Raw genomic sequence first — 25,133 nt, 5'->3', positions numbered from 1 at the left:
CGCGCTTCCTCGTGCTCCCCACCCGCACTAGGGCCTTGCTCACACTTCTTGTGCTTGGGGCTCAGGCGGCCTTAGCCTTACCTGGCCCCCACACCCCTTTTAGAGTCCTATGCCCGCTGGGCTTCTCCAAATTGGGACTCAGGCGGCCTCAGCCTTACCTGGCCCCCAGACCCCTTTCCTGGGTCCTACGCCCCACTGGGCTTCTGCCTACGTCGAGCTCTTCCCAAAGCTGCCCACACTGGGCTGGGCTCGGGACACCCCAAAACACGGCACCCCCTCTGGTGCCAGGAACACACTCACTTGCCAGGAACCCCACTGGAAGGACGTGGGCAGTGGGGTTCCGCAGGGCTCGGTCCTCGGGCCCGCGCTGTTCAACATCTTCATCAGTGATTTGGACGAGGGGGTAAAAAGCACCCTGTTCAAATTTGCTGATGACACTAAGATGTGGGGGGACGTGGGCACACTGGAAGAATGCTACAATCAGACCTGGACAGGTTACAAGGGTGGGCGGACAAGAATAGGATGGGTTTCAACACAGACAAGTGCAAGGTGATGCACCTTGGGAGGAACAACTGCCACCATACCTACAGGTTAGGGAACTCCCCTCTTGTCAGCACGGATGTGGAAAAGGATCTGGGGGTCATCATTGACTCCAAGATGAACATGGGCCGGCAGTGTGGAGAGGCAGTTAGGAAGGCCAACCGCACCTTGTCATGCATCCACAGATGCATCTCAAGCAGGTCCAAAGAGGTGATCCTCCCCCTCTATGTGGCACTGGTCAGGCCGCAGCTGGAGTATTGCGTCCAGTTCTGGGTACCACACTTCAAGAGGGATGTCAACAGCATGGAGAGGGTCCAGAGAAGGCCACTCGTATGATCAGGGGACAACAGGGCAGGCCCTATGAGGAGAGGCTATGGGACCTGAACCTGTTCAGCCTCCAAAAGAGAAGGCTGAGGGGAGATCTTGTGGCCTGTTATAAACTAGTCAGGGGGGAGTCACTGTTCCCCCAAGCACCGCCAGGAGTGACTAGGAATAACGGTCACAAGCTGGCCAGAGGGTAGGTTTAGGTTAGATATCAGGAGGCGCTACTTCACGGTCAGGGCTGCTAGGATCTGGAACCAACTTCCAAGAGAAGAAGTGGTGCAGGCTTCTACCCTGGGGGTGTTTAAGAGGAGGTTAGATGAACATCTTGCTGGGGTCGTTTGACCCCAGTATTCTTTCCTGCCGTGGCAGGGGGTCGGACTAGATGATCTGCTCAGGTCCCTTCCGACCCTAGAAACTATGAAACTTTACTGGGGAGCTCCTAATGAGGCCTCCACCACCCCTACAGCCTCGCCTGGTCCTCCAGTTGTAACAATAACCAAAACCAAAATCTCCCCCTCCTGGGTTACAACACAAACACAACTTCCAAGCCAACCTGGCTCCCTTTTACGCGTATCCTTATCAGGGTTTCCTCCACCCAGAACTGTCAAACAGATGCTCTCCAGCCATCAGGCTTCTCTCTTATGTTCGGCTCTACTTGCTCTAACAGAGCTCTCTCCTCCTGTTAGGCTGCCAGCAGGGGAACTACCTCTGGCCTGAACCTGGCTTGTTTATAAAGGCCAGGCCCTGCCCCCTCCTGGTCAGCTGACCTAATTGGGTGCCCTAGCAACCCACACCTACGCTGCCCTGGTGGCAGCCTGGCCCATATTACTATTATCAGTAGCAGGCACCTTAGTGCCCTGCTACAGGTCTAATGCAGAACCAAGTGATGACTCAGAAGCAGTGCCCGAGGTCCTAGGCAGCCCAGCAGGAACTACTCAGCAGTGCTCTCCTCTCCCCATGACTCAGTCCCACACACCGTCTTCTCAGCTGAGTCAATCAGCAACATATTCTTTGTACTACTTATTTTGTTGAGGTTATTTCATATTGCCTCCAAACCTTACGCTTTTATTGTGCTGAAGATCTTTGTACTGACAATGCGTAGCTGCACTGTGGAAGTTGCCAGGGGAAAAATGAAGGTTTGAACAGCTGAGACTTCTGGCATGCAGAAGGCATGAGAAACAGTTCTGGTTTTTGGCATCTGAGCAGACCATTGAGGCTCTTCATCCTGGCACCCTGTTAGGACTACAAGGCCTGCCTTTGAAAAATCTAGAGTTTTTAGGCACTTGACTTTTACTGGCTTAATTTCTACATTTGATGAACATTTATTACTTCATTAACATACCTGTCAACCCTGTTTCTCTTTCAGAACAAATGAACACTACTTTATGCCATGGACTTGGTTACACTATGTGTAGAAAGAAATATATTATTTAGTAGTCTCCCTTGATTTGGCTGAATACCAGTAGATGAATACAGCTACAAGACAAATGATTTCACAAAAAGAGTGTCATTGTGATGCTAGGTTTTCCAGGCCAACAACTTTGCACTGCCTCTGGTAAGGAGAGCATGCTTCAGCCCAAGTGGTCAAATCCATAGGGTCAAATCCAGCTCAAGAGCTACTGCAACCTTTGGCCCACACAGACAGCGGGCATACCCCTCACTGTACTGATCCCACAGGAACTCAGTGTTTCTCCAGGAGCCATGCAGGAAAAGAGCACTATAGGTCAAACCATTTTTTAATGGATCCAAATACAATGATGTGTATTTGAGTCTGTTTCCATTGTTTTGGGGATCCATTCTGACTGCTATCCAGTCCACAGCCTCCCCAGCTTCATCAACAGCAAAATCTTTCCTCATAATGTCATTGAGATCAAGAAAAAGAAAGCCTGGTGGTCATGGATAATCCTAGTTTGAAACTTGAAACCTTCCTTCCTTTAAGGTTTTTGAGAGGGAGGTGGGGCAGAGAAATCATATTGAAAATGAAAATTCAGGACCTTTCTATGAAATTCTAGCCTATGGGTAGGTTGTGGACTATATATATGGAGCCCTAGAAGACAAGCCATTCAGACCTCACCTAGAGCAGACCCTAACAGTAGCACCACGACTTAGAACATATTCATTATTATTCTGCAACTATGAATATCTGGGTGGGAGCAAGCAGGCAGAGCTAAAAACAATGGTCTCACACTATTCAGGGAGTCTCTGCAGATCTTCAGTGGAAGGTGACGCATCTCCTGTCTCTGCCCTTTTGTGGGCAAGGTCAAAGGGTGAGAATCGATATTTAAGATCTTGTTCTCATTCCAGTAAGTTATCTCATGACAACAGGTATGTGGCCTTCCACACCCTGCCCCAACACCTACCAACAGTAGCTAAGCACAGGTGCTTAAATTTTAAATGTTGACATTCCTTAGTTCAAAAAGTTAGACTTCAAGGGGCTGTCACCCCATCAGGAGCACATGGCACTTTGTTGGGTTCTTGTTATCAGCAGACATTACCAGGTATACACTTAACATTGTTCAAATGCTTTGCAGCCATGGGCCAGACGCATCACTTATTTCTGGAGGAAAGTTTAAATTACTGCATGCTAATCCGTGGTAATGAAAAAAAAAATCCAGATAAAAGTAGCAATTTCTGTGGCTGTGCAATCTCACACATAAGACTGTCCAAAGTTGAAGACGGGACTTAACTGCTACTGGACAATTGAGGAGGTAACAGCAGTTCAGGCTAACACACGCTCCATAAAAAAGGCTTAAAAGCAACTGAAGAGGATCCCTGGATATAGAGAGGCTTCTGGGAAGGAGGCTGCTCCCTTACCTCTGGATACCTCTGCACCAAGACAAGGTTCTCTTTGAACGTTATGGGTCTAAGAAAAAGGTTCTCTGAAAAAAGGAATCTGACTTAGGGGGTATTTTGAGCCAAACTGCCACAACAGATCATGCTGCTGTTCTCAGGTACAGCCATAATGTGGCAGTAGAACACAGGTCCTCTCCACACTGGACACACTTGGAAACCAAGGGAAACAACTGCAAACTTTGGTTCAAGATTCAGTGGCATTATTAATTTTGCGTTCCAGTGCAAGTGGATCATAGGCTGCTATCACCATTTTAAGCATCCTGCCACTTTTAGATCTGTTCTGAAGAATAAGTAGTTTTTACAGATCTAATCTAAATGACATTTTAAACAATGGTGGCAGGTGGTGACCCACCTAAAATAGAATTCTGAATGTACCCAACAGTAACACAACTAAACCAGTGTTAACAGCAGCAGACAACTTTTTATAAAGGGAGAAAGAAAAGAAAAAATACCTATGCACAATAAAACACCTTCCCTAATCCATGCAAAGGACATCCTTCGAGCTGGCATCCCATTGTAAATCTTAGTATTTTACTAGGTTATGATGACATTTTCTTCCAGTCCAACTGACAGCAAAACCACAAAGATCAAGTAATTGTGATTAATTTCTTGCTTTTATACCACTTAGGCCCCTCTATATGTGGAAGTAAAGGCGCAATGGGATCTAACGCATGATCCATATAATTGAGCCTCCTGCCATGCCACATGCGCATGGCAGGAGGTGTGATTGTGGGATAGTGCATTAGATCCCATCAGGTCTTACAGCTGGTGCTGGGGGAGCCCAATCTCAGGCTCCCCCTACACCAGCAAGAAGCAAGCTCCAGTCATTGGTTTCACAAACCCTGGGACTGTGAGAAGGTGACAGCCGTGAACTGCCAGCCATGAGGGTTTTACACCCCCCTTGTGCTGAGAGGATTTGCAGATGGGTCCCAGTACCAGGAGGTACACTGTGGGGACCCAGTGTCCACAGCTGTGGGACTCTGGGTCCTGGCAGCTGCAGGGTGCTGCTGGGACCTAGAGCCAGCAGTTGCTGGGGCTGAGAGCACCCTCAGTTGTGGGACTCCCAGCCCAGTCTGGGCATGATGCACACCTGAGGCTTTGAAGCCTGTCAGCTGATGGGTCTCACTGACTTAGGGGAGACCCTGCTACACCTGTAAATTAAAGCTCAGTTGCAACCAGGTCTAACATATAGCTCATTGAAGCTTTTAATGGTATGACAGGCACTTTGGATGTGTAGCTGGTCTGCAATAGTCTAAAATGATCTTGAAAAGATATATCAAGATGCCCAGATGTATAGCATCTGAAGCAAGCTTAGAAACCCAGTTTTCAAACAACATAAAGAAATAATTTATGTTTCCAGCTGCCTATGAAACAGCAGCTGCTAATATTATGTGTGGGGGCAAAACTGTTTTGAAGGTCCACATTTGGAGGACCTTTCAGAATACTGTTTACGGTTTGATAAATAACGAGAGAATTTTATTTTCTTGGCAGCAAATAAACCAAAGGTCTTATTTTCCATAAACATAAGTTACATACCAAATTAAAGCACTAACTGCTGTAATCTGTATTGTTCAAATAGAGAATGAAGCATGATTCTGTACTAATCTAGTTAGGTGCAAAACGGTGCTTAAATAACATTCTTCAGACGTCTAAAGAACGAAGAGCTACACATACTGAATGCCGACCCCAGGAGGTACTCCAGAGTTTTGGTAATGCCCATGATACAAGGGGCAGCTGGAAAATTTTGAACTTGTTCGGTTCAAGAGAGGTGAGGTGACCCATTTCTAATTCACAAATAATCTGAAAAGAAGCAAGTTGAAACCCAAACTACCCTTGGCAGCCCAAAATATGAGGGGGAGGGGAAATTTAGAAAAAAATAATTAAGCAGCCATGAGCTAGAAGGCAATTTTTATCTACTACCTCAAAATCCCTCAAAACAGGTTTTCGCAGTCATGGCAGAGCAAGATCTGTTAAAATGCTTATGCAATATAGGTCTGTAGATATAATGATTAAAGTGAAAAAATAAGAAGTGATTTAAAATGTAAAGGTCTGGTGTTTTCCACAGGAAGAGAACAGTGGTATACAAAGACGGCAGTGAGGGGAAATGATGTTGAATCTGCCAAGCACATTAATTAAACAACATTGCTGACACCTGAATTTATGTAAAAAACAAGGACAAGGAAGGATAGTTGGAGGATTCTCAAGATATTAGGCTTTCAATTAGAAAAAAAACTTACAGAGAAAAGGTAGAGCAGAACTTTGATCAATGATTACAACAGAAATTTTGTATTCAGATGCTAATTGGAATAAATTGTGAAAAAGTGGGGATGTTTTCCTAGAAGTGAATTACTTATTGGATAAAGTCTATAAAGTCATTTTGTTCTGGGCCTTTTCCAAGATGTGCCAAATATGATAACAAGCATTGATAATAAGCTGGGTAACAGCTAGAATATAATAATTATAATATGATCAGAGCTGAGAAGCTGAAGCATTAAGCACAGCAACACAATAGACTAGACATAAGCTTTTAAGTTAACAAAATCTAATGCTGAGATGTAAATCACACGGGTTTTTAATGAACATATCAGTGAAGAAAAGAAGTCTTTATTACATCATTAAATGGACTTTGGCTTTGAAAAAGACTGCTAACCTAGTAGATTCCAAGCCACAAGAAGGCAAAATGTAATTTAAATTTAGGACATCCTTTTCTACTCATGCAAAATTCTTCCAAGACTAAATCTAAAGGAGATTATTGGAAGAATTTTGGAAGTTGAACTCAAATTACAAATAGCATTGTCTTTTTGCTTTTAGGGACTATACAGCAACATAGGATCTCCCAGAGAAATTTTTAGTTAACATATGCTCAGCAAGTGGCAAACCCCTTCTATCCTATGTCCCATCCCCCTCAAACCTCCCTCCCATGTCCCATGTCAACCTAACCTAGGGTAAAAATTCTTCCCTGACCTTACATTGGGAATCGGTGCAATCCTGAGCAGAGGAGCAAGACCTTTTCCCTCAAAATTGAAAATTTTCTAGGTGCTGGCAGGAGCACAAGTAGATCCCAGTCAAAATGCCCAGGCTAGGCTGTGGCCAATTTGCCCTATGTCAGATCCTATCCTGTCATATTATCTTTTCCATAAACTTATCAAGTAAAATCCTGAAGCAATCTTCTTTGCCCCATGTAGGACATTCAGGAGATCATAGCAAAACATTCCTCTCCCAGTAGTTAGAATCCTTCTAATATCCAAACTAAATTTGTTCATAACCAGTTTGTAACCACTGGATCTTGTTCTAGTCTGGATTTTACACAGATTTGCTGGTGTACACAGGTTGGCTTGTTTTGCTGAAGAGTCATAACCCTGGTGAGTTTCATATAAGAATTTTAAGCCTGGCCATAAGCTTCTACATTATATTCAGTCATGGACTGAAAAGGACATTTTCAGATTAGGGAGAGGACCCAAAACTGACATAACACAATCCTATTTTTTATGGGATCAAACTACTTCATTAATAGGAAGCAAATGTTTGGCTCTATAGTCCATATTCATTCTTTTCAGTAATACCATCTTCATATAATTATTCTTTAAGAGCATATAGGAGACCTAGTCATGGATCAAGACACAATTTTATAGGTTCTGTAAAGGATCCAAAGGTCAAAACAGACAAGCAATGTACCAAAAACCATAAACTCCAAGTGCAATGTTGTGAAAAAAAGCCCTGAATTCACAAAGAGGAGAGGAGGGGCACTGATTTTTATCTCTGCACACAATGGTACTGAATAGTTTAGCACCATTCTCGGCAGTTCTGGGATCCACATTTCTAAAAGAACATTGAAAACTTGGAGCAGGTGCAGAAAAGACATATACAAATGATTTGAGGGGTGTAGAGAATGGCTTTCTCTGAGAGATTTAAAGAACTTAGTATGTTTAATGTACCCAAAAAGGCTGCCATGAAAGTACTAAGGGATTCTTGAAGTTAGCAGAAAAAAGTTGTAAGAACTCAGAAGCTGAACCAAGACAAATTCAAATTAGTAAGGAGACACAGTGAAGGTGGGTAGCATAAGAACAAACTATCAAAGGATGTGAAGGATCTGCCACATAAAAATACCTCCAAAACAAAACCAGAAGCCTTTCAGGAAGCCTGTTTAGTTGGTCTCAGTATGGATGAACTGGATGAAGAGAACAGGCTAGATGGTCTAACAACTCCTTTGGCTTTCAACCCTATGAATGGATATGAGCATGGAAAAGTTGTGTTTGCTAAAGCCAGAAAGAAGTAAGCCGCAAGATGAAAATGTCCTGGATGAGCGTTTTAGCTGTGGTGATAGACAGGAAAAGCATTATTTTAGAGATGTGCACCAGAAAGAAGGTGCAGACACAGTCCTCCTGGATATGGAGACTGAGAAGTCCAAATCAGAGATGACATGCAGGTTACAGACTTGAGTGAGAGGCTGGCAAGATAGTGGCAAAATTCCTAAAGTCTGAGAAAGCAATCTGGGGACTGTTGGGAGGGAAAAGATTAAGAGCTGTGTATAAGGAGATGCCAAAAACATGGGCTGTGATTTTAGCTTGATCAGAAAAAGAGAGGGGTCTGGAGAAGAATGACAGCTCTCTGAGTTACCTGCAGAGAGATGGCAGTAGAATATTTGCTTACTGCTGCTATTTCTCAGCGATACTGTGCAGTGGGGAAAAAGAGGGGACGATGGACAGAATCCAGAGCAACCTTCACAGAAAGCTAGTGAGGAATGAGAAGGATCCTTTTAGGAATAGCAGCAATTTAAACAAGGAAATTTTATCTTAGGAAAAGACCAAAACTCCCCTCTAAACAAGAAATGCAGAAAGAGAAGGTAAGCTAATACAGAATATGCAGGACACTGAAGAGAAAAAGTGTTCCTTTTTCCTCTTTGTCCTTAGGTATGATATCCAAGAATCATTAATGGCTGAGCTCCAGTTTTTCCTACATGATTCACTGTGAAAAGATGAGGCAGGAAAACTAGATTGGTATTGCACAGCTTTTTCAGTCTATGAGCCAAACGTATTTCAGAAAGGTCACGAAATCATAGTCAATACTTTGAGACAGAGTTTCTATCCTGTTCTCTGACGTTCAACATAGCTCGGACACCCCATAACCAGACAAATACAAGGACGGTAGTTTTGGGTTTTTTAATGACCCAATTCTTAGCAGAACATTGTAGAATTTCTAGCATGTCTGAGAACTAGCATATGGCAAACTAAACAATAATTCAAATCGAAGCTGGCAGAAATAGCATAGGTGGGCAAGGGTTTTTGGGTAGATGTGATGGGTTTTATTAGACCAACTAGACAGTTGGAAAAACATTATTTGCAAACCTTTGGGCACAAATACCCTTCATCAAAACATATCTGCAACTCTCTTGACTTCTAATGTACATCATTATGGGGAAAAAGAATTGGACACTGACTAATTTGGGACCTCTACTTTCCAAATTCGCAAGGGCACAAGACTCAATTTTTTATTCAGCTTTACAATTCATTTACCTTACTCACATGAATATCTTCCTATCAATGACTTCCATTTCACATCTCCAAAGTTCTTTATTTCTAAAGGAGAATTCTCTTTTGATGTTTGCCAAACCAAATTAGAATCATTATAATAAAATTTCCCTTTTCTTCCACAATGAGTATTTCCAGTTATGTAATACAGGTTTCCCTTGCCAACCACTGGGGTTAAGTTCCTCAAACTTCCCGTGGTTGGCAAAACTGTAGTTGGCAAGACAAAAGGTTGATAGGGAAAATGGCAGGTGGTGGGCTGATGTGCAGCCATGGAAAACCGTGGTTACTCAAAAATGTATACCATAGTAGCCAAAATGGTATACAGAACGTTAAGTGTGGATACTCAGAACCGTGGTTAGCAAAACAATGGTTGGCAAAGGAAACCCGTAGCCAGTTATGGGTATTACAGTATGAGAAGAGTTCAACCCAAGTTCCACTAAAAACGACTGAACTTTCAGGCCTTCACTTACCTGATCTATAGCGTTCATCCCGTGACCCTGAGGACCTGCGGCGGTGATATCGTGAGGAAGAGGAAGGGGTAACAGGAGTTCGACGTTCTTGTGGCAATGCCTGATCCACCCCTGCAGTCACAAGAAACAAACAGTGCTGAAAAGATTACAGAATCTTATTGATTATTAATCAGTTTTTGGCTCTCAAAACCAAAAATAGATGTTTGATTGCTAATCTATTTAACTGCTATTGGTAAAAATATTATTAGTATTTGGTCAGCTGTTCAGGTCTACTCATGTCTATCTAAGATAGTCAATACTGTAAGGAACATACACTCAGCAAGACACTGTAACAACAGAAGGAAATGATTTGAAAATCTGTCCTCCTTTTATGCAGAAGTAGCCCTTCTAAAAGCCATATTAAGCCAGCATTTTAAAATGTGAGGGGTAATAGTGAATAGGGAGCCATGGGAATAAAACCTGAAGCTGTCCTGGCTATTGGTTACAAAGAGATCCCATATAAAGATATTGCACTGTGTCCTATTAACTTCTTCTGCACAACCTAATGCACAACCTGTTATCAGTAAGTGACAGAACAACAACATGCAGAAATCAGATACCATAGCACTAGGAACAACATAAACCCTCAAATATAGTTTTAGCTACAGAATACTAGAAAGTAAAAAAAACGACTATGTTACAGCGATCTGAAAGAGTAAGCTGTCTTGCTGAAAATCTTTCTGTCATAAAATCTTTCCATCATAAACAATGGGCCCACAGCAATACAGCTGTGCCATCCAAGTATTTCTGGCCAAAGCTTAAGGTTTAAGTATCTTGTTCTCCCCAGTGTTACAGATTCTCTGCAAAAAGAAGTGTGTTCCTGAAGGGTGCCTCAAAGGCACTGGTAGCACCACAGCAGCCCTGTATTGAATCGGCTTCTGAAAGCGGCCTTTCTTTTCCAGTTCCTTGTTCCACCATTCACACTTGCACAACAAATTTGTGCTTCTCTGACAACGCAAGCTGCATCACTGGACTGGGCTCAGGAAGGATAAAGTGTGGTCCCAAAGAGGTGCTTTCTAGATGTGAAAACTTGCAAATTACTTGGTGCCTAAAAAGGAAAAAAACTACCAATCACATACGTAAACAGTACAAAGATAGGGATTAGATATCCAAATAATGAAATCTTTAAACTGAAAGAAGGGTTTAAGTCAATAGAAAAAAAGACCAGAAGAATCAAATGAATGACTACAAATTAATATGTTAGATTGGGGCACAGTGGGGCAGTTATTGGATGGCACACTACTGTCAATAATACTTAGTTCCAAAAAGCGTGTTATGCATTTATACAAGAGCCCCACGTAAACAAGCAAGATAAATATCACCTTCATCTCCGCTCTGGCTTAGTTTAGAGTGTGAGGCCACATGTTTCCAAAGAGACAAACAGAATTAGAGTGACAAATTAATGTGTTTACCTTCCTAGTATTGGCAGCCTGGGAAAACATGAAAAGGAATGAAACTGCCCACAAATCAGGATCTTGTTTTGTGGAGCCTTACAACTAAAAATTACAGGTCTCAGTGAATGAGGTTTACCAAGGTTATATTCTATCACACATCCATGATTTTTATTTGTAGTGATTTTTTTTACCACCTAAAGCTGGGATTGTCAAACTTCTTTGCAACCCCCTGCCAGGCTGATCCAAACTGCAGGGCTCTTCACAGGTTGGATCCAGACCCAACTCCAGCAATGGAGCCAGTGGCAGCAGTGTTAAGCACTGAGGCTAGGGACAGAAGTTAAACATAAACCAGTTTAGGTGAACGGAAGCTGGTTTAAACCAGTGACAGAACAGAAGTTCAGTGGGCAGAAACCAGTTTCAAAATGGCTGAAACCAGCTTGAGATAAACCTGGTTGAATGTAGTATTAGATTTAACTGACTGAGCTCAGACAAGCTTATGAAACTTCTGTCCCAGACCCCTTCCTGGTTTATGTTAAACCAGAGTCCCCCGGCATCCCAGCAGGCTCTGCAAGCACTGGACTGGGCTGTCTACTCCACTGGAGCAGGGCTGACCCTGCCCCTCTGCTCCCTAGCTGGAGTGGAGGGGGGGGCCAGAGCAGGGGTGAGGTTTATCCCCCTTCCCCTGTCCCACCAGCACAGGCTTGCCAGGCATTTCTCCACTCACTGCTCCAGTGGATGGGGTGCGGCAGCCCCAGCAGTAGCCTGAAGTGAAGTGAACTGACCAGGGAGGGGATTTAATTCAGCCCCTTCCTGGCTTCCTGGATTGCAAACCTCTTCCTGGCAGGGGGCTCCACTGCGGGTGGGAGCAGGGTAGGCAGAACTACTGCAGACTGCACAGGTGCTAGGGGCAGCTTGGGGGGCTATGGCCCCCTCCAAGCCCCAGTGCCACTGCTCTCCCCGCACAGTCTGCAGCAGCTCCGACTCCCCACTCCCAACCACAGCGCAGCCCCCTGCCAAGAAGAGGTTTGTGCTCCCCAAGAAACCATGAGAAGGGCTTCTGCCCCCATCACAGTTGCTCCCACCTCACTGCTCCAGCGGCAGGGGCCAGGGTGCAGCCAGAGGCTGGCCAACATGGCTCCCTCTGGCAAGGGGGCAGGGAGAGGGGTTATTTCTCCACCCCCGGTCCGGCATCTGGTGGAGGAGACAGGGATAGGGCTTATTCTGCTGCTTGCCTGGTGGTGGCAGTGGCAGCCAGGGCTGGCAGACCCCTGCTGCAGTCCCCTGGGAGCACAGGGGGTGGAGGGAAGAATAACGCCCCCTCCCTCCCTACCCTGTCTGCCATGCCGGCTGGTGTCTGGCTGCGCCCCTGCCCCTGCAGCAGAGAGGGAGTACCGGCAGGTGGACCCCGGCTCGGGGCCGTGGGTCAGGGATGGGGGAATTAAACCTCCTCCCTGGCTAGTTCATTCCTGGCTACTGCTGGGGCTGGCCATGCACCCCCCGCCCTCTTCCTCCCCCAGCACAGCTTCCCTGCAGCCAAGGGTGCACTCCAGCACTGCCCAGCTCCTGGCCTGAGCGACTGTAGGCATGTCCAGAGGGAATGTCTGTTCACTTGCATATTCGTTCAGTTTCTAGGCAGGTTAGACTGACCTTCAAAGATTGAATCAATTCAGGCTCGGGCTTTTTGAATGTCTGTCCCTAGCCTGAAGTGTTTAAGTTGATGTGTAAGGTCTTCCTTGACTTTGTGGAGAAATGGTTGGATGCCAAGAAACACGTTTAGTATAAAATCTCATGTATGGGTGAGAAGAAAAGGGTACTAGTGCTAAGAAAGACTTTTATCCAGAATGTTGTAAGTCAATGAAATTAAATCATTGTATTAACTAGACTGACTTCTTTCAACTGGTTCAGTTTTCACTATATAATTCACATTGCATTCACAGTACTATTCACACCATATCATACATCATTTCATTATCTTTCTAGTTATTAGAGTCCTCCAGGACAGGTCAATTGAATTACTAACATAAAGAAGCAACCACAAAACCATCCCCAAAACAACTCCCCCTCCCCCTTGCAAAGAACCCTGTTTTTATGGGGTTTTTTCCCTTTAGCAGTTGATTTTTAAGATCAACTGTCACAATATCAACCATCAAAACTTATTTGGTAGCCTTTCAGTCAGTGGACTTATGTCCTAATATCACCTAGCAAATTTGTGGTATTGAGGGAGGAATAAGTCAGGGTTTGCTATAAAAATGGTAACAGGATAATTATAAAGACTCTTTATTACCTTTTTTCAACTGCAAAAGAACAATTAGGAGGCTTCAGCAACAGCAGAGAAAACATAAATTCACTACCAGGAAACTTTTCAATGGGGAAAGTTACTAAAAGTAAAAAGTGAAACAAACTCCTATGGGTACTAGTAGATCTCTAAAGATGAAGGCATTTAAAGTTTGTCCACATTATTAGGAATTTTTCAGGAGGAAAAAAAAAATCTTACCTTAGAAATTTCACTAGAAATCCCCTGCTACACAAGTGACTCTAGGCATTTCCCAATTAAAACTGAAACAACCTGCATCTGTTCATTTTTGACTGACTGAACAGAACCCTGTTCAGAATCATATATCACATTTTTCCACTCCCAACCTGATTAAGGAGTTTTTTGGGAAGAACGGCAGGTAGACTTCAGAGCAATGCCACCAGACATAAGGGAAACTCCTCCCTTTTCCTTTTTGAGCACCAGTTACTTAATTCCTTTGTGATTTCAGATTTTCTGCTGCTCTAAGAGAGCAGAGCCTTCTTGTAGAACATTTTGAAGATCCTGAGAGTTACCTAGGGACAGATGTCACTGTGGTGTCCCATGGCAGGAGGTAAAACAGAAGGTGCGAAAGTACTGTCAATCACTAATTAAAGCTTCAGTCAATAATTTTAAATGTTACTTGAATTAACAATGGACACCACATTTTCAGATGGAGTTACTTTAAACAGTATTTCCCTCTCAACCTGTGTACTTTAATCATTAATAAAATGTCTTTTTGGCTTTCAATAAACAGAGAGTAATATAAAGGTTTTCCTTAGAGATATTTACAGGAAGGCAGGTCCACTCCAGTACAGGTGCAGACAGAATTCCCCTGATCTGGGCCCTGAAAGCACTCTACAGCTGTGACCAAACAAGAGTGCTTTAAAAGAGCCTGATCCTGCAAAAATCTGAACCCTCATTGCAACTCAGCCCTGCTCCGGCGCGGTCTTCAGAATAGGAGGGGGGAAACGGGAAAGGAGTTCAGTCTGGGATTTGTTCAGCCAGCACTGGAAGGTGGATTGGAGCCCCCCACCGCCCCAAACCTTGGGGTGGGGATAGGGTTCCAAAACACCCACCCCACGCTCCTGCACTGGCTGGGGAACTCCCAGAACGAGCTCCCTCTGCTTTCTTTCCCCCCTCCCATTCTGAAAACAGCTCTATGGCTGGGAGGAAGGAGGGATGTTGCTAGGGGAAGACTGCAGGCTCCCAGCTAGCAGCTGTATTCCCCAATTCCCAAGATGCAACAATGAACTTGTGCTGGGTCTGGAGGATCACTGTAACAGGGGCGGGCAATTATTTTGGGCAAAGGGCTGCTTATTGAGTTTTGGCAAGCCATTGAGGGCTGCGTGACAGGCAGCCCAGGGCAGATTCATATTAATTTTCTAAATTTTTTTAGGAACCCCTCAGGCTGGAAAGAATGGCCGGGCGGGCCGCATCTGGCCCCTGGACCGCATTTTGCCCACCCCTGCTGTAACTCATAGCACTTCCTATAAAGTGCCATGAGTTACAATGGGGAGCTGCTCTTCTGTCTGTGCCTTAAGATTCTAGCTTAGACTGTTAAGGTAACATCAAACAGAAGACCAAAGTCACTTATTTTCCACTCTGAAGAGATATATAAGCCACTAAGTGTTTCACTCCTCCTTTTCCCCTAAACATTGAAACCCAAGGGTAACTTACTAAAATTACTCAACAGGACACATTAGTTACTATATAAACAAGTCTCTGTTATTCTTATACTGCTCATCTCCACCAGGAAGTTGGTGGGCAAGATGCTAGGGCAGTGGTTCTCAATCAAAGTGCCACAGCACTATGGGGTGCATCCCTCAGTGCAGGCTGCTACTGCCACAGCCAGATGGCAATGCCCCATCTGTTTGTTTCCAGGAGGCATGTGTGGAACCAGACCAGAAAGCTCCTGAGGTAAGAGTGGGTGCTCCTGCCTGCATTAGAAGTGGCACCTGCTCTGGTTGCAGGCACTTCCTAGTCCATCTCTTCACATGCCTCCTGGAAACAAAGAAACAGAGGAACGAAGGAAACAGAGGCAGTTCCACCTGGCTGCAGTCATGGAGGCACCCTGGAAGGAGATGTTCCAGGTTTTGTCATGTAAGTTGCATTATAGGGATACGATCGCTCTTTATATCTGGTGTATGAATATCAGAGAAGGAAAAGAAATATTTAAGTTAAGGGACCATGTTGGTACAAGATCAAGTGTGTATAAAACAGTCAAAAGCAACCTGCGAGACAGCACACAGGAATTTAGTCAGGAATAGCTCACACACTGTAAACAGACATGCAATGCTTTCTGTGCACAATATTCCTCAGGTAGCAGAGTACAAAATACTAGGACCATCCACAGTGAGACTTCTGCATGGGAAGGAGAAGTAAAAACCTTACAGAATATCAGATGCCATAAAAATCAGTGAAGTGTTACTCTAAAGCAAGGTGGTATTAATAAATTTACTGTTTGCCTCTCATGAAGGAACTAATAATGCAGTGCAGTTTGGTATCTGGTTTTGCTTGTCTTTTTTCACTGATAATATATATTATTAGTCAAAATATATATATTTTACTTACAGTTCTTGCAACTAACACATGAAATCCACAAGCTGTTTCACATTCAGCTGCTCCAAAGTGTATTTATGAAGCAAAAAACAAGAACACAAAATAGGATCTGGTCCTGATGGCTAAACGTAGTTGTTGGCTCAAATCTAACCAAGGCAATGTTGGATACTGAGGATGCACTTAGTCAGTGGCCTACATGAAAATTGAGTTGGGTGGGGGAGTAGTGGGGGGAAGACTACTTTACTGCCTGGTAGGCAGAGGTCCAATGTGCAAAGAATGCAGCTGGGCAGCCCTCTCTCCCCTTCCCCGAGGCAGCCTGCGGGAGCAGCAGCAGGCAGTGACAGGCAGGTGCAAGGTGTTCTGAGAATCGTAGTTCTCTAGCGTGGGAGGGGAGTTAGTTCACTGCTGCTGGGGGGAACTTTCACCCTGGTTCTTTGCTACCAAAGCCCATATTGGGAGGGCAAATAACTACTGATTTTGGCAGCAAAAAAATGTCATTAATTCTCTCCCCAGTGGCAGCGAACTCCACTGCTGCTGTACAAAACTACAATTCCCAGAACACCCTGCACTCCATGACATCACATTGCCAGGCTGCTGCAAGTGCAAGGGGAGCAGGGAATGCAGGAGTGAGGCATTCTGTACCCTCCCCCCCACCTGGCACCCCCCCCCACTCAGGTGGCACTCATGGCGTGTGCCCTGCATGCCCAGCCCACATTACGATACTGTTAGTCAGTCATGTTAACATCTCAGTCACCAATACACTAATAACCTTTTGTGTCGAGCCATGTCTGCAGGGCTTCTAACATACTGGGCTTGCCCTGCGGCCAAAAAAGGGGCGTAATTTCTCCGACAGCTTTTACAGCACCACACTTTTTAAATGTGCTGACTGACTGCCTTGCAAGAAGGAAGGGTTTTCCTCAAGGCATGCAAACATGTATGTTGTATGGAATTGCTTTAAATACAAAACCCGACTCACGTGCAAATGTGGCTCTGTACTGGAAGGTATGGCCATTCAAACACTGTCAGTGGCCTTATCTCACAAATCTACTGACTTTCACTTACAAAGCAATACTGAGGAATAGGACCACATTTGAAAACCATTTAAGGACGATACTGCAAGTTGCTAGCTTCATTGCTAAATGTATGACATTGTCAGCTGGAGACAACTTTCCCACCCTTCCCTCTTTCTCCTTCATATCGTTTTTTCCACCCTTCCAGCTTCTAATTGTGGTGCCATACATACACTATGTGGTAGTAGCTCCACTGCCCTCACCTGCAGAGGGCAATTGTTTCCTTAACTGCTGCTGACAAGTTTCTTTGATTTATCTTTTATTCCTGTGACTGCATCAAAATCCTTTATTTAAAAACATTTAAAAGCTGGAACAACTAATTGATGAAAGGCAGAAGGCATTCTTAGGCAGAGGGTGAACATATTACTCTGAAACTAACCTACAATACAATATATGACCATGGGAGATACAGCTGTAAGGCAAACCCAACAACTTCAAGGACAGTGGGGGGGATGGCAAGTGGTATTTGGAATACAACTTAAAAATACTATTTCAGTTTCAATCAAACTGTCTAGTGAGCTTCTGTTTGGCAACTCCTGGTGTGTCATTAGAAATCAAAGCTGAGTGATGGGCTTAATGTCAAGTTGCTGCAATATTTGTTATATTGCATGGCATTTTATTTTTGCTGTCATACGTACATTCATACAGCTGAAGAGCCATTTCACTGGGAACTATAAGAAGCAAGATTAGTTGCGTATTATCTTTAATTGGACTAACTTTATAAACTGGGAGAGCTGTTAACTAAGCTTTCACGCATAAAAGGCCCTTCCTCAGATAATCTCTGCTTCTTGCCCAAACATGAAAAAAGGGCATTTTGTGTCCAAAAGCTTGTATAACAACTCTCTTAACTATAAAGTTAGTCCGGCATATTATCTTGGACTATTATCTCCTCACCCTGCATGGAAACATATACCTGAGCTGCAACAGGGTCTGTTGATCCTGGATAGGCTTCATCAGCCATCTTTGGACCCACAGATAAGACAATCATGGAAGACAATCATCCTCGAGTGGGAGAGCTCGCCCATGATTATCAAACAAGTCTTACTTCTTGTTTTTTCCCTGGACCATCACAGCTACAAAAATGCTGCTGCTGTACAGGAAACTGACAGCCCATGTTAATTTTGAGGGTGTTTTAGAAAGTAACAGCAATTTTGAAATAAAAAAGTTGTGCATGCAATAATAGTTGAGTAGACCACACTGCTTCTGTACACAGTCATAAACAATGGGTGTGTTTGACAATGCTGCCATCAGTATTTCCTGCTGTTGTGTAGTTTCCCCCTCACTGCACACAAAATAGTTTGACTTAAAAACACCATCATGAAATTTAAAAGCTGGTTCTACTAAGCATATACTCGCTAAAGAAAGATACACAAGAGCTAGTCAATCCACTACACTCTGGGTGGGTGTAATAGATACAGTATTTCCAATGAAATATCAACTCAACTAAGTTACCTTTCATATATACTCCAGCACACTGATCTGAAGGCAAATGATCTACCTGGGCACACCAGGTAGCTCTTCTTCTGCATAAACTAAAATCTTGGCCTGTCTTCAAATGTCTCCTTGTGGATGAGTAGGTGGCGCCTCAAGCTCAACATGGCTACACCAGAGCGCTAAGTTTTTTGAGTCCTCTTTTCCACATCTTGTCTGCACCACTAGGGACAATATCACCATCCTGTCATTCTACACCCGTTCTAGGACCTCACATCCAGCCTATGTCCAAGTCTTACACTTACTTTCAGCAGAACCTCTCCAAGATGAGGCTTTACTTCTTCATTCTCCTAGTTAAACTCCTGCTCAGGCCTTGGTTATGTTGTGTCTCTATTACTATGCTATCCTTTTCTCAGTCCTTGGCAAAGGCAATCCTGTTCCAATCCTCCCCATTACAGAATGATGCTGCAACAACAGTTTGCTTTGCCTGTCACTCTGGCCACATCATCCTTTCCTTTACGCTCCTCCCCTAGACCCTCTGTCACAACAACACACACAGATTTCCACTTTCAAGCCCCTTCATGACTAATCTCTTCTTTACCTATCATTCCTTATTCAGAAGTCAAGGGGTGAAATGTCTGCCTTCAGTTGACACATGGCGCCATTAATAAAACTGAGTAAATGACTCTGAGTATGGCATTTACAGAAGTGTCTAAATGAGTTATGAAGACAAGTTTTGAGAACAAGTGTTTTTTAGATCTGTGTCCATGTAAATGTTTATATTCAAGAAATAAATAATCTCTGAGGTTCGATTTTACCTCTAGAACCAAACTTAAGCCTTTCATTACAGTGTTTGCAACCCAAATAATACAGTACCATCTCTGTTCATAAGTAATCATAAACTAAAGCTGACTAGAAGGCACGGCAAAGTGGCACCTTATAGGATATAGACTAATCCAGAGAGGCACTGGCAACAAGCTACTTCTTCATGTAATATGAATGGACCTGCAAAGAGCAGGGGTCCTATACAGGAGTCAGTCATTTAAATACAAAGGATAGGGAAGGGGAAGGAAAGGAAAAGGGGCACTTCTGAGAGTCTACTCATTCTTTCCCTGCCCTAGACTGCCCAATGCAGACAGTAGATGATGGTATATATGACACCGGTATGGGAGCAGGTGAATGAATCCTGTCGAATCCATGTTGGACCAAACAGCAGATTTAAAGATGTACATATTTCAACTTAATAATAAGAAGCAAAGGATACTAGTTCTTTTCATTCAAGCCAGAAATTTCCTCATATAGGAAATGGGGATAGGGACATAGATTGGGAATCTTATGTGGGACATACCTCAGGCTTTTCTGTACTAGTGAAAATGTCTTGCCATTACTAGGGCTGACGAAGCTCCATGACCACCATAACCACTATTCTAGTTGTAGGAGGGGGTATCATTTTAAACACTACTTTGTAAGTTTATTCAACACGATCAATAGAGCACTCATAGCTGATCCACACTGTTTGTCACAAACATAGCTACACTGGTGGTAGCAGTGATGGGAAATGATGAAAAATAATCTTGTGTAGACACAGCACTTAATTAAGAAAAAACAAACCACCCATGTCTAAATGATTAGCACAAAAGCTTAATTGATAACAACATCATCTCTCTGTACTGTGAACAAATAAACAAAGTATTTCCTGGCAAAACACTGGAAGTAAATTGTGCAAAAGCATAGCTTATGCTGGATACAGGTAATTTAGTTATTTTCTTTCTAGGGAGGGTTCCTCTTAATAGCATGCATCCAGCTGTCCATCTTATCATACATACAGCTGACTGATTGATCCAATCAAGGTAATCTTCACAAAATTGTTCCGAAACAAATGTTTATTTAAGAGATTCATTCAGCTACTGGCAGTCAGAACTGCTTCCTGAGAAAAAAATGGTACAGAGGAAAGGGGAAGAGTTCTGGTCAAATACAGAGGGGTATGGGCTCAGAGATTAGGGCTCAGATCCACAAGTGAAGTTAGATGCCTACCTCCTATACAAACTCTTGAAATGCTAAAGCTCATTTAAAATAATAACAATTCTGTCCAGAGAACATCTGCACCTGTAATTGATGTTCTGGAGAACACAGCTGGAGGAAATAGAAGTTAGGCAGTATTACTGTTTTTTTCCGCCAAGCAAATGTGACAGCAACTGTTCTCAGACGACAGCATGCCACCGAAAAGAAACACGTTCCAAGATATAGTGAGAGTGGCAAAGGTCTTGTCTGGATGAAATCCTTATGCTTTCATCTGAGTTTTTTTTTTAAGCATTTTTCTGGTACAAAAATCATTACCTCTTAATCCCAGCAACACCTGCATTATACAGATACTGAAACAGTGGCAGAGACAGTACCTGTCTGAGCCTGAAGTGGTGCTCAGAAAGTTGTGGTGCTCAGGCCGACCCTCAGGACCAATGAGCTACACAGCCCCACTATGAGGAGAACAACAATATAAGCAGAAGCCAATCATTTCTAAGAGTCCTGAACCTACTACCAATTCTTTGCATTTTTTTATTAAATTATTTATTTCTAAATAATATGGGACTTCCTTGACTAGGGGATGTCAGATCATACCAGGAGCAGCCAGTGGAATTGCAGCTGTTGACTTCCACAGCCACAAGACAGAGCCTTGTCTCCTTTCACCTCTGTATGTCTGGGATGGACAAGCACACACTGGAACAAAGAGGTTAATGAACCAGCCTAGAAGCATCCTCCTCCTACACCTTCAAGCAATATCATGGCCAGCACAGAGGGTATGAAGAGAACAGAAGCAAGCTTCAGGACAGTAAAATGGACTATGAAGCCCGGATGGGAATTCCTAGACAGGGCTGGACTGTGTTATCTTATTGTTAGCTTGTCATCTATGTCAAGCAGCAGGGAAAGGATGAATTCTGATCATATGCAGGCCATGGACCTCTTATACAGCTGTAGCACTATCCAGACTCCAGCAGGGGTTGGCTCAAGGTGGCACATCCAAATCACCGGAGGAGCCTGATTTCACCATTTTAATTGCACGAACCTCCTTCTGCGCATCCAGCTGGGGACATGCCGTGTTTTCCACCATGTTTTTACTTGGACCTGGGTTGGTAACAACTTCCATGTGGCCTTGGGCCACACTGCCTCTTCATTAGAAGCCTGCCATGAATGCCTCCTTCTGACAGAGGTCACTCACAAACATTCACTCCAAAATATACAGGTATTGTGCTCACCAAAACGAAAATAAAAGAGAGGCCGGTTTCCCGCTGTGCTGGCTGCTCGTTCTCTAGCTGCTGCTTCTCGGATGTCACAGACCCCAATGTTGGCAGTGCGGAGCATTCTTCTGGCAGCCCCTTCACTGTGTTGCAGTCTACACCGTACCGCGGCAGCTCCATTCGCTGCTGTAACAAGTTGAAAAAAACTAATTAATTCAGGTTTAGTTTTTTTACATTTGTTACAGCAACGAATGGAGCTGCTGCCCCCATGCAGTACAGCACACGCACATACACACAGACACTACAGAACACTCACAGAACCACATGGCCAATCGTCCGCTCTGCCAACATTGGTGTTAGTAATGTTAGCAAAGCAGCAGCAAGAGGACTAGATGCTGGAACAGTGGGGAACTGCCAGTTGGTTTACCTTCAGTTTGGTGAATGTCAAGTCCCAACCCTTCCCCATGCCCTTATACCCCACCAGAAAAGCTGTGTGGGTTTCAGTGCCTTGATCATTAATATTTCTGACACATCCCTCCACTTTTGAAAGTGAGATCTAATATGGAAAGTGATAAGTGTTTGCAGTTCCCCATGAAAACAAATTACAGTAAACAAGGAAGTGACTAATTTGGTCCTCTGATTCAAGGGGTCTTCACAACAGCCTACGAAAGGCAGCTTCAGTGACTTCCACTAGGAAAAGATTTGTGTCTCCAGCTCAGAAGCAGGGACCTTCAGCCATTCAGATGAGGAAAGATGTAGAGGGAAAATACCACAATACAACATCATCAAATTTTGTCTAAAAAAGGAACAGCGGCAAAACAAACAAAAAGCTACAGACAGCAAAGACCCAAAGCACAAATAATTTTAGTTTCAGTAGTTAACAGTAATGGCTGTAATGTCCTGCAATAAAAAAATGCATTCTAATACTAACACACTGAGGCAGATCTCCCACTTCTGGACTGATGGATAGAGTTGGATGGGTGCAAATTAAAGGTCATTTCTATGATACTGTTCTACCCCTTTCTCCAGTCATTACTCTTTGGATTGACTGCAATATTTGATAGGAGGAGCTAGGAAGCCTGCTCTTCCAAAAGCAGTGGATAAATGCCAAGGTTTCAGCTGTCGGACACAGAACTAGGTAATAATCACCTCTGAGGGTCTCTACAGGATACCAAACTTTAGACCCCAGATGCCAGTGCCTAGAGGAAGCTCTGCTTGATTAACCTCTAAGGTGAAACTCTTTCCCGTCTATCTCTTCCCTCACTACATGGGGGTCACCAATAGAGTTTGGCTCTGAGGCATTCTCTTTGGAGAATGAACCACGTTCTCTGTCTGGAGGCAATGGGAAATGCCAGACTGTTCAGTGAAAAAAAAATACGAATACTCCAATTAGGTTGTGGTGGTAGTATCAGTGTGAGATAAGTGTTCTTTCAATATAAGAGCAGGCCAGCTTCAGTGAGGTGCTCCTTGTGAAGAGTGCTGCATAAGCATCTGCCATTTAGCTAGAATACTAAATGCGCAGAGGTTTGATGATGGCTTCTGTGGGATTACACTTTTGTTTGACCTGTCTTGTTTTACAGTTGTTCCAAGTAGCTAGCAAATGTGAAGGTCACCATCAAATCATTCTGTACCATTCTGGACAGCTGGGATGGCAGCAGGTCAGTCTATAATGCCGACCTGTTTTCTGGAAATCGCCTGAATGTCAGGAGCAGAACCAATAAACCCAAAAGCACAAAACACAACATAACACCAGAACAAAGGCTAACACACCTAAGGAAGCTGGAACAAGGCAGTATCCACTTGGAGAGCAGAATAAACAGTAAACTATAAACTAGAATTTAAAGGCAAGAAATGTTTGAAGTAAAAAAAGAGCCAGAGCCCCAGTCCTGTAACCAAAACAACACAGGTGGATGCTCGAGCCTGACTGGAGCTCTAGCAAAGTGAATGAGACTTCTCACAAGTGGGAGGCCCGTCTGCATGAACAGTTATAGGACTAAGGCTTGTACTGATCACACAAACACACATTTGACTTCATGATTCAGTGAACTTACATTAAAAAAATATATATAAATGCAGCACTGGAGAAGCAATATATGGAGAAACATCTCTTTTCTTATTTGATAAGCAACTGATGTATGAAATACTTGAAATGAAAGAGCAAGCCAACAAGTATTAAATTCAGCCTGTGTCTACAGCAACAGAGTATATTCAACCTGTTCCTAGGGAAATAAGGAAAGGGCTAACCCAGCTGTCTATAAAAGTATTGTAGCTGCTTGCCATTACTTTGGGGAGCCACGTTTCTTCCTAGTCTTATTCAAAAGGGAGCCAAGATGCGGGCATGATAGATTTGGGCTGGGGGGTCTGAAATGGAGCAAGTCCTATTGCAGCTAGGCAGACTGAGAAAAGCCTAGGTCCTTTTCCATACTCTTGTGTGTAAGTCTCTTTGGATAAATTTGTTTGACTTAAGTCTGCCAGGGCTAGGGCAGTGGTATATCATCCCATTTTTCATGACACACATTAAATAATGGCTCTCAGAGAAACATGGGCTGGTTTTATTTTCTAGCCATATCTGGACATCTCATATGTGTATGTTAAATGTACAGACACAGTAAGGCTGATATATATAGGTATATGTAAGATGAGTGATGCAAGCTTGTACTTAAGTGTACAAAATATTTCCTTCAAGCTACAGGTTTCTGCTCTGGCAACTATCAGTACACTGACAGCTTCATCCACTGCTAGAACAGATATACATACCTGGAGGTTGTGGCAGGTAGGCCCCAATTAATTTTGATCTTTTCTTTTCATATCCCTTCTGTGTGATGTCACCTGCCAAGAAAAGAGACAGGAAAAATCAGTAAAACTTGCAAAAAGGCAGAGTCTAGCTGCATAATGGAAGTACCATATGCTTAGCCACCACTGTATTGTCTGTTTGTCTGGACAATTACAATGAGCAAATGAAAGCACAGTATGATCACTAAACTTGGGGGTGGGACGGGGGGGAGACCTAATTTACACCAGAACCATTCTGACAAGTAAATGCCCAACCTTGATTTATTCCAGCAGCAGAGTCCAGCAGCACAAATTCATTTTGATATGTTGTCACACAAGGCTTTCAAAAACTACATTGGCCTTCATTAAGTTAATCAACAATGGATTATATGCTTTGGTTTGAAATGTCTGGCAAAACACATAACTGATTAGCATTTTTTCTCATTAATGGGATTTTTCTAATCAAGCATGTAGGGCACAAAAGATTCCAAATTGTTGCTATACTATTTCTGTAATATAAATGTTTAGCTACGCTTCCAAGTACCATTTTAAGGAGGAAAAAAATAACAGCAAATTTACCAAGCATTCATCATAAAATAGCACTGTGTATTATAAATGCACTTTCTG

General features: G+C 43.5%; 1 protein-coding gene across 7 annotated transcripts in view; it reads right to left on the bottom strand.

Moving 5' to 3' along the window:
• Positions 1-25,133, bottom strand: part of DIP2C (DIP2 acetate--CoA ligase C (putative)) — a 470,493-nt gene that overhangs the window by 189,673 nt on the left and 255,687 nt on the right. For 4 of the 7 annotated variants that reach the window (XM_090047544.1, XM_090047545.1, XM_090047546.1 and 1 more), the window contains 3 exons: positions 24,492-24,563; positions 21,753-21,920; positions 9,716-9,826 (listed from right to left, as the gene is read on the bottom strand). In XM_090047544.1, coding sequence (XP_089903670.1) covers positions 9,716-9,826; positions 21,753-21,920; positions 24,492-24,563 — 351 coding nt within the window. The remainder of the gene's footprint in view (positions 1-9,715; positions 9,827-21,752; positions 21,921-24,491; positions 24,564-25,133) is intronic. The other 3 variants (XM_090047547.1, XM_090047548.1, XM_090047549.1) reach the window with 1 other exon arrangement.

Source organism: Crocodylus siamensis, chromosome 5, assembly GCF_052110815.1.
Source record: "Crocodylus siamensis isolate JL-2025a chromosome 5, ASM5211081v1, whole genome shotgun sequence".
In the NCBI taxonomy this organism is placed as follows: Eukaryota; Metazoa; Chordata; order Crocodylia; family Crocodylidae; genus Crocodylus; species Crocodylus siamensis.
Note: the sequence above shows the minus strand (reverse complement) of the source record. Positions and strands in the feature narration are given on the sequence as shown.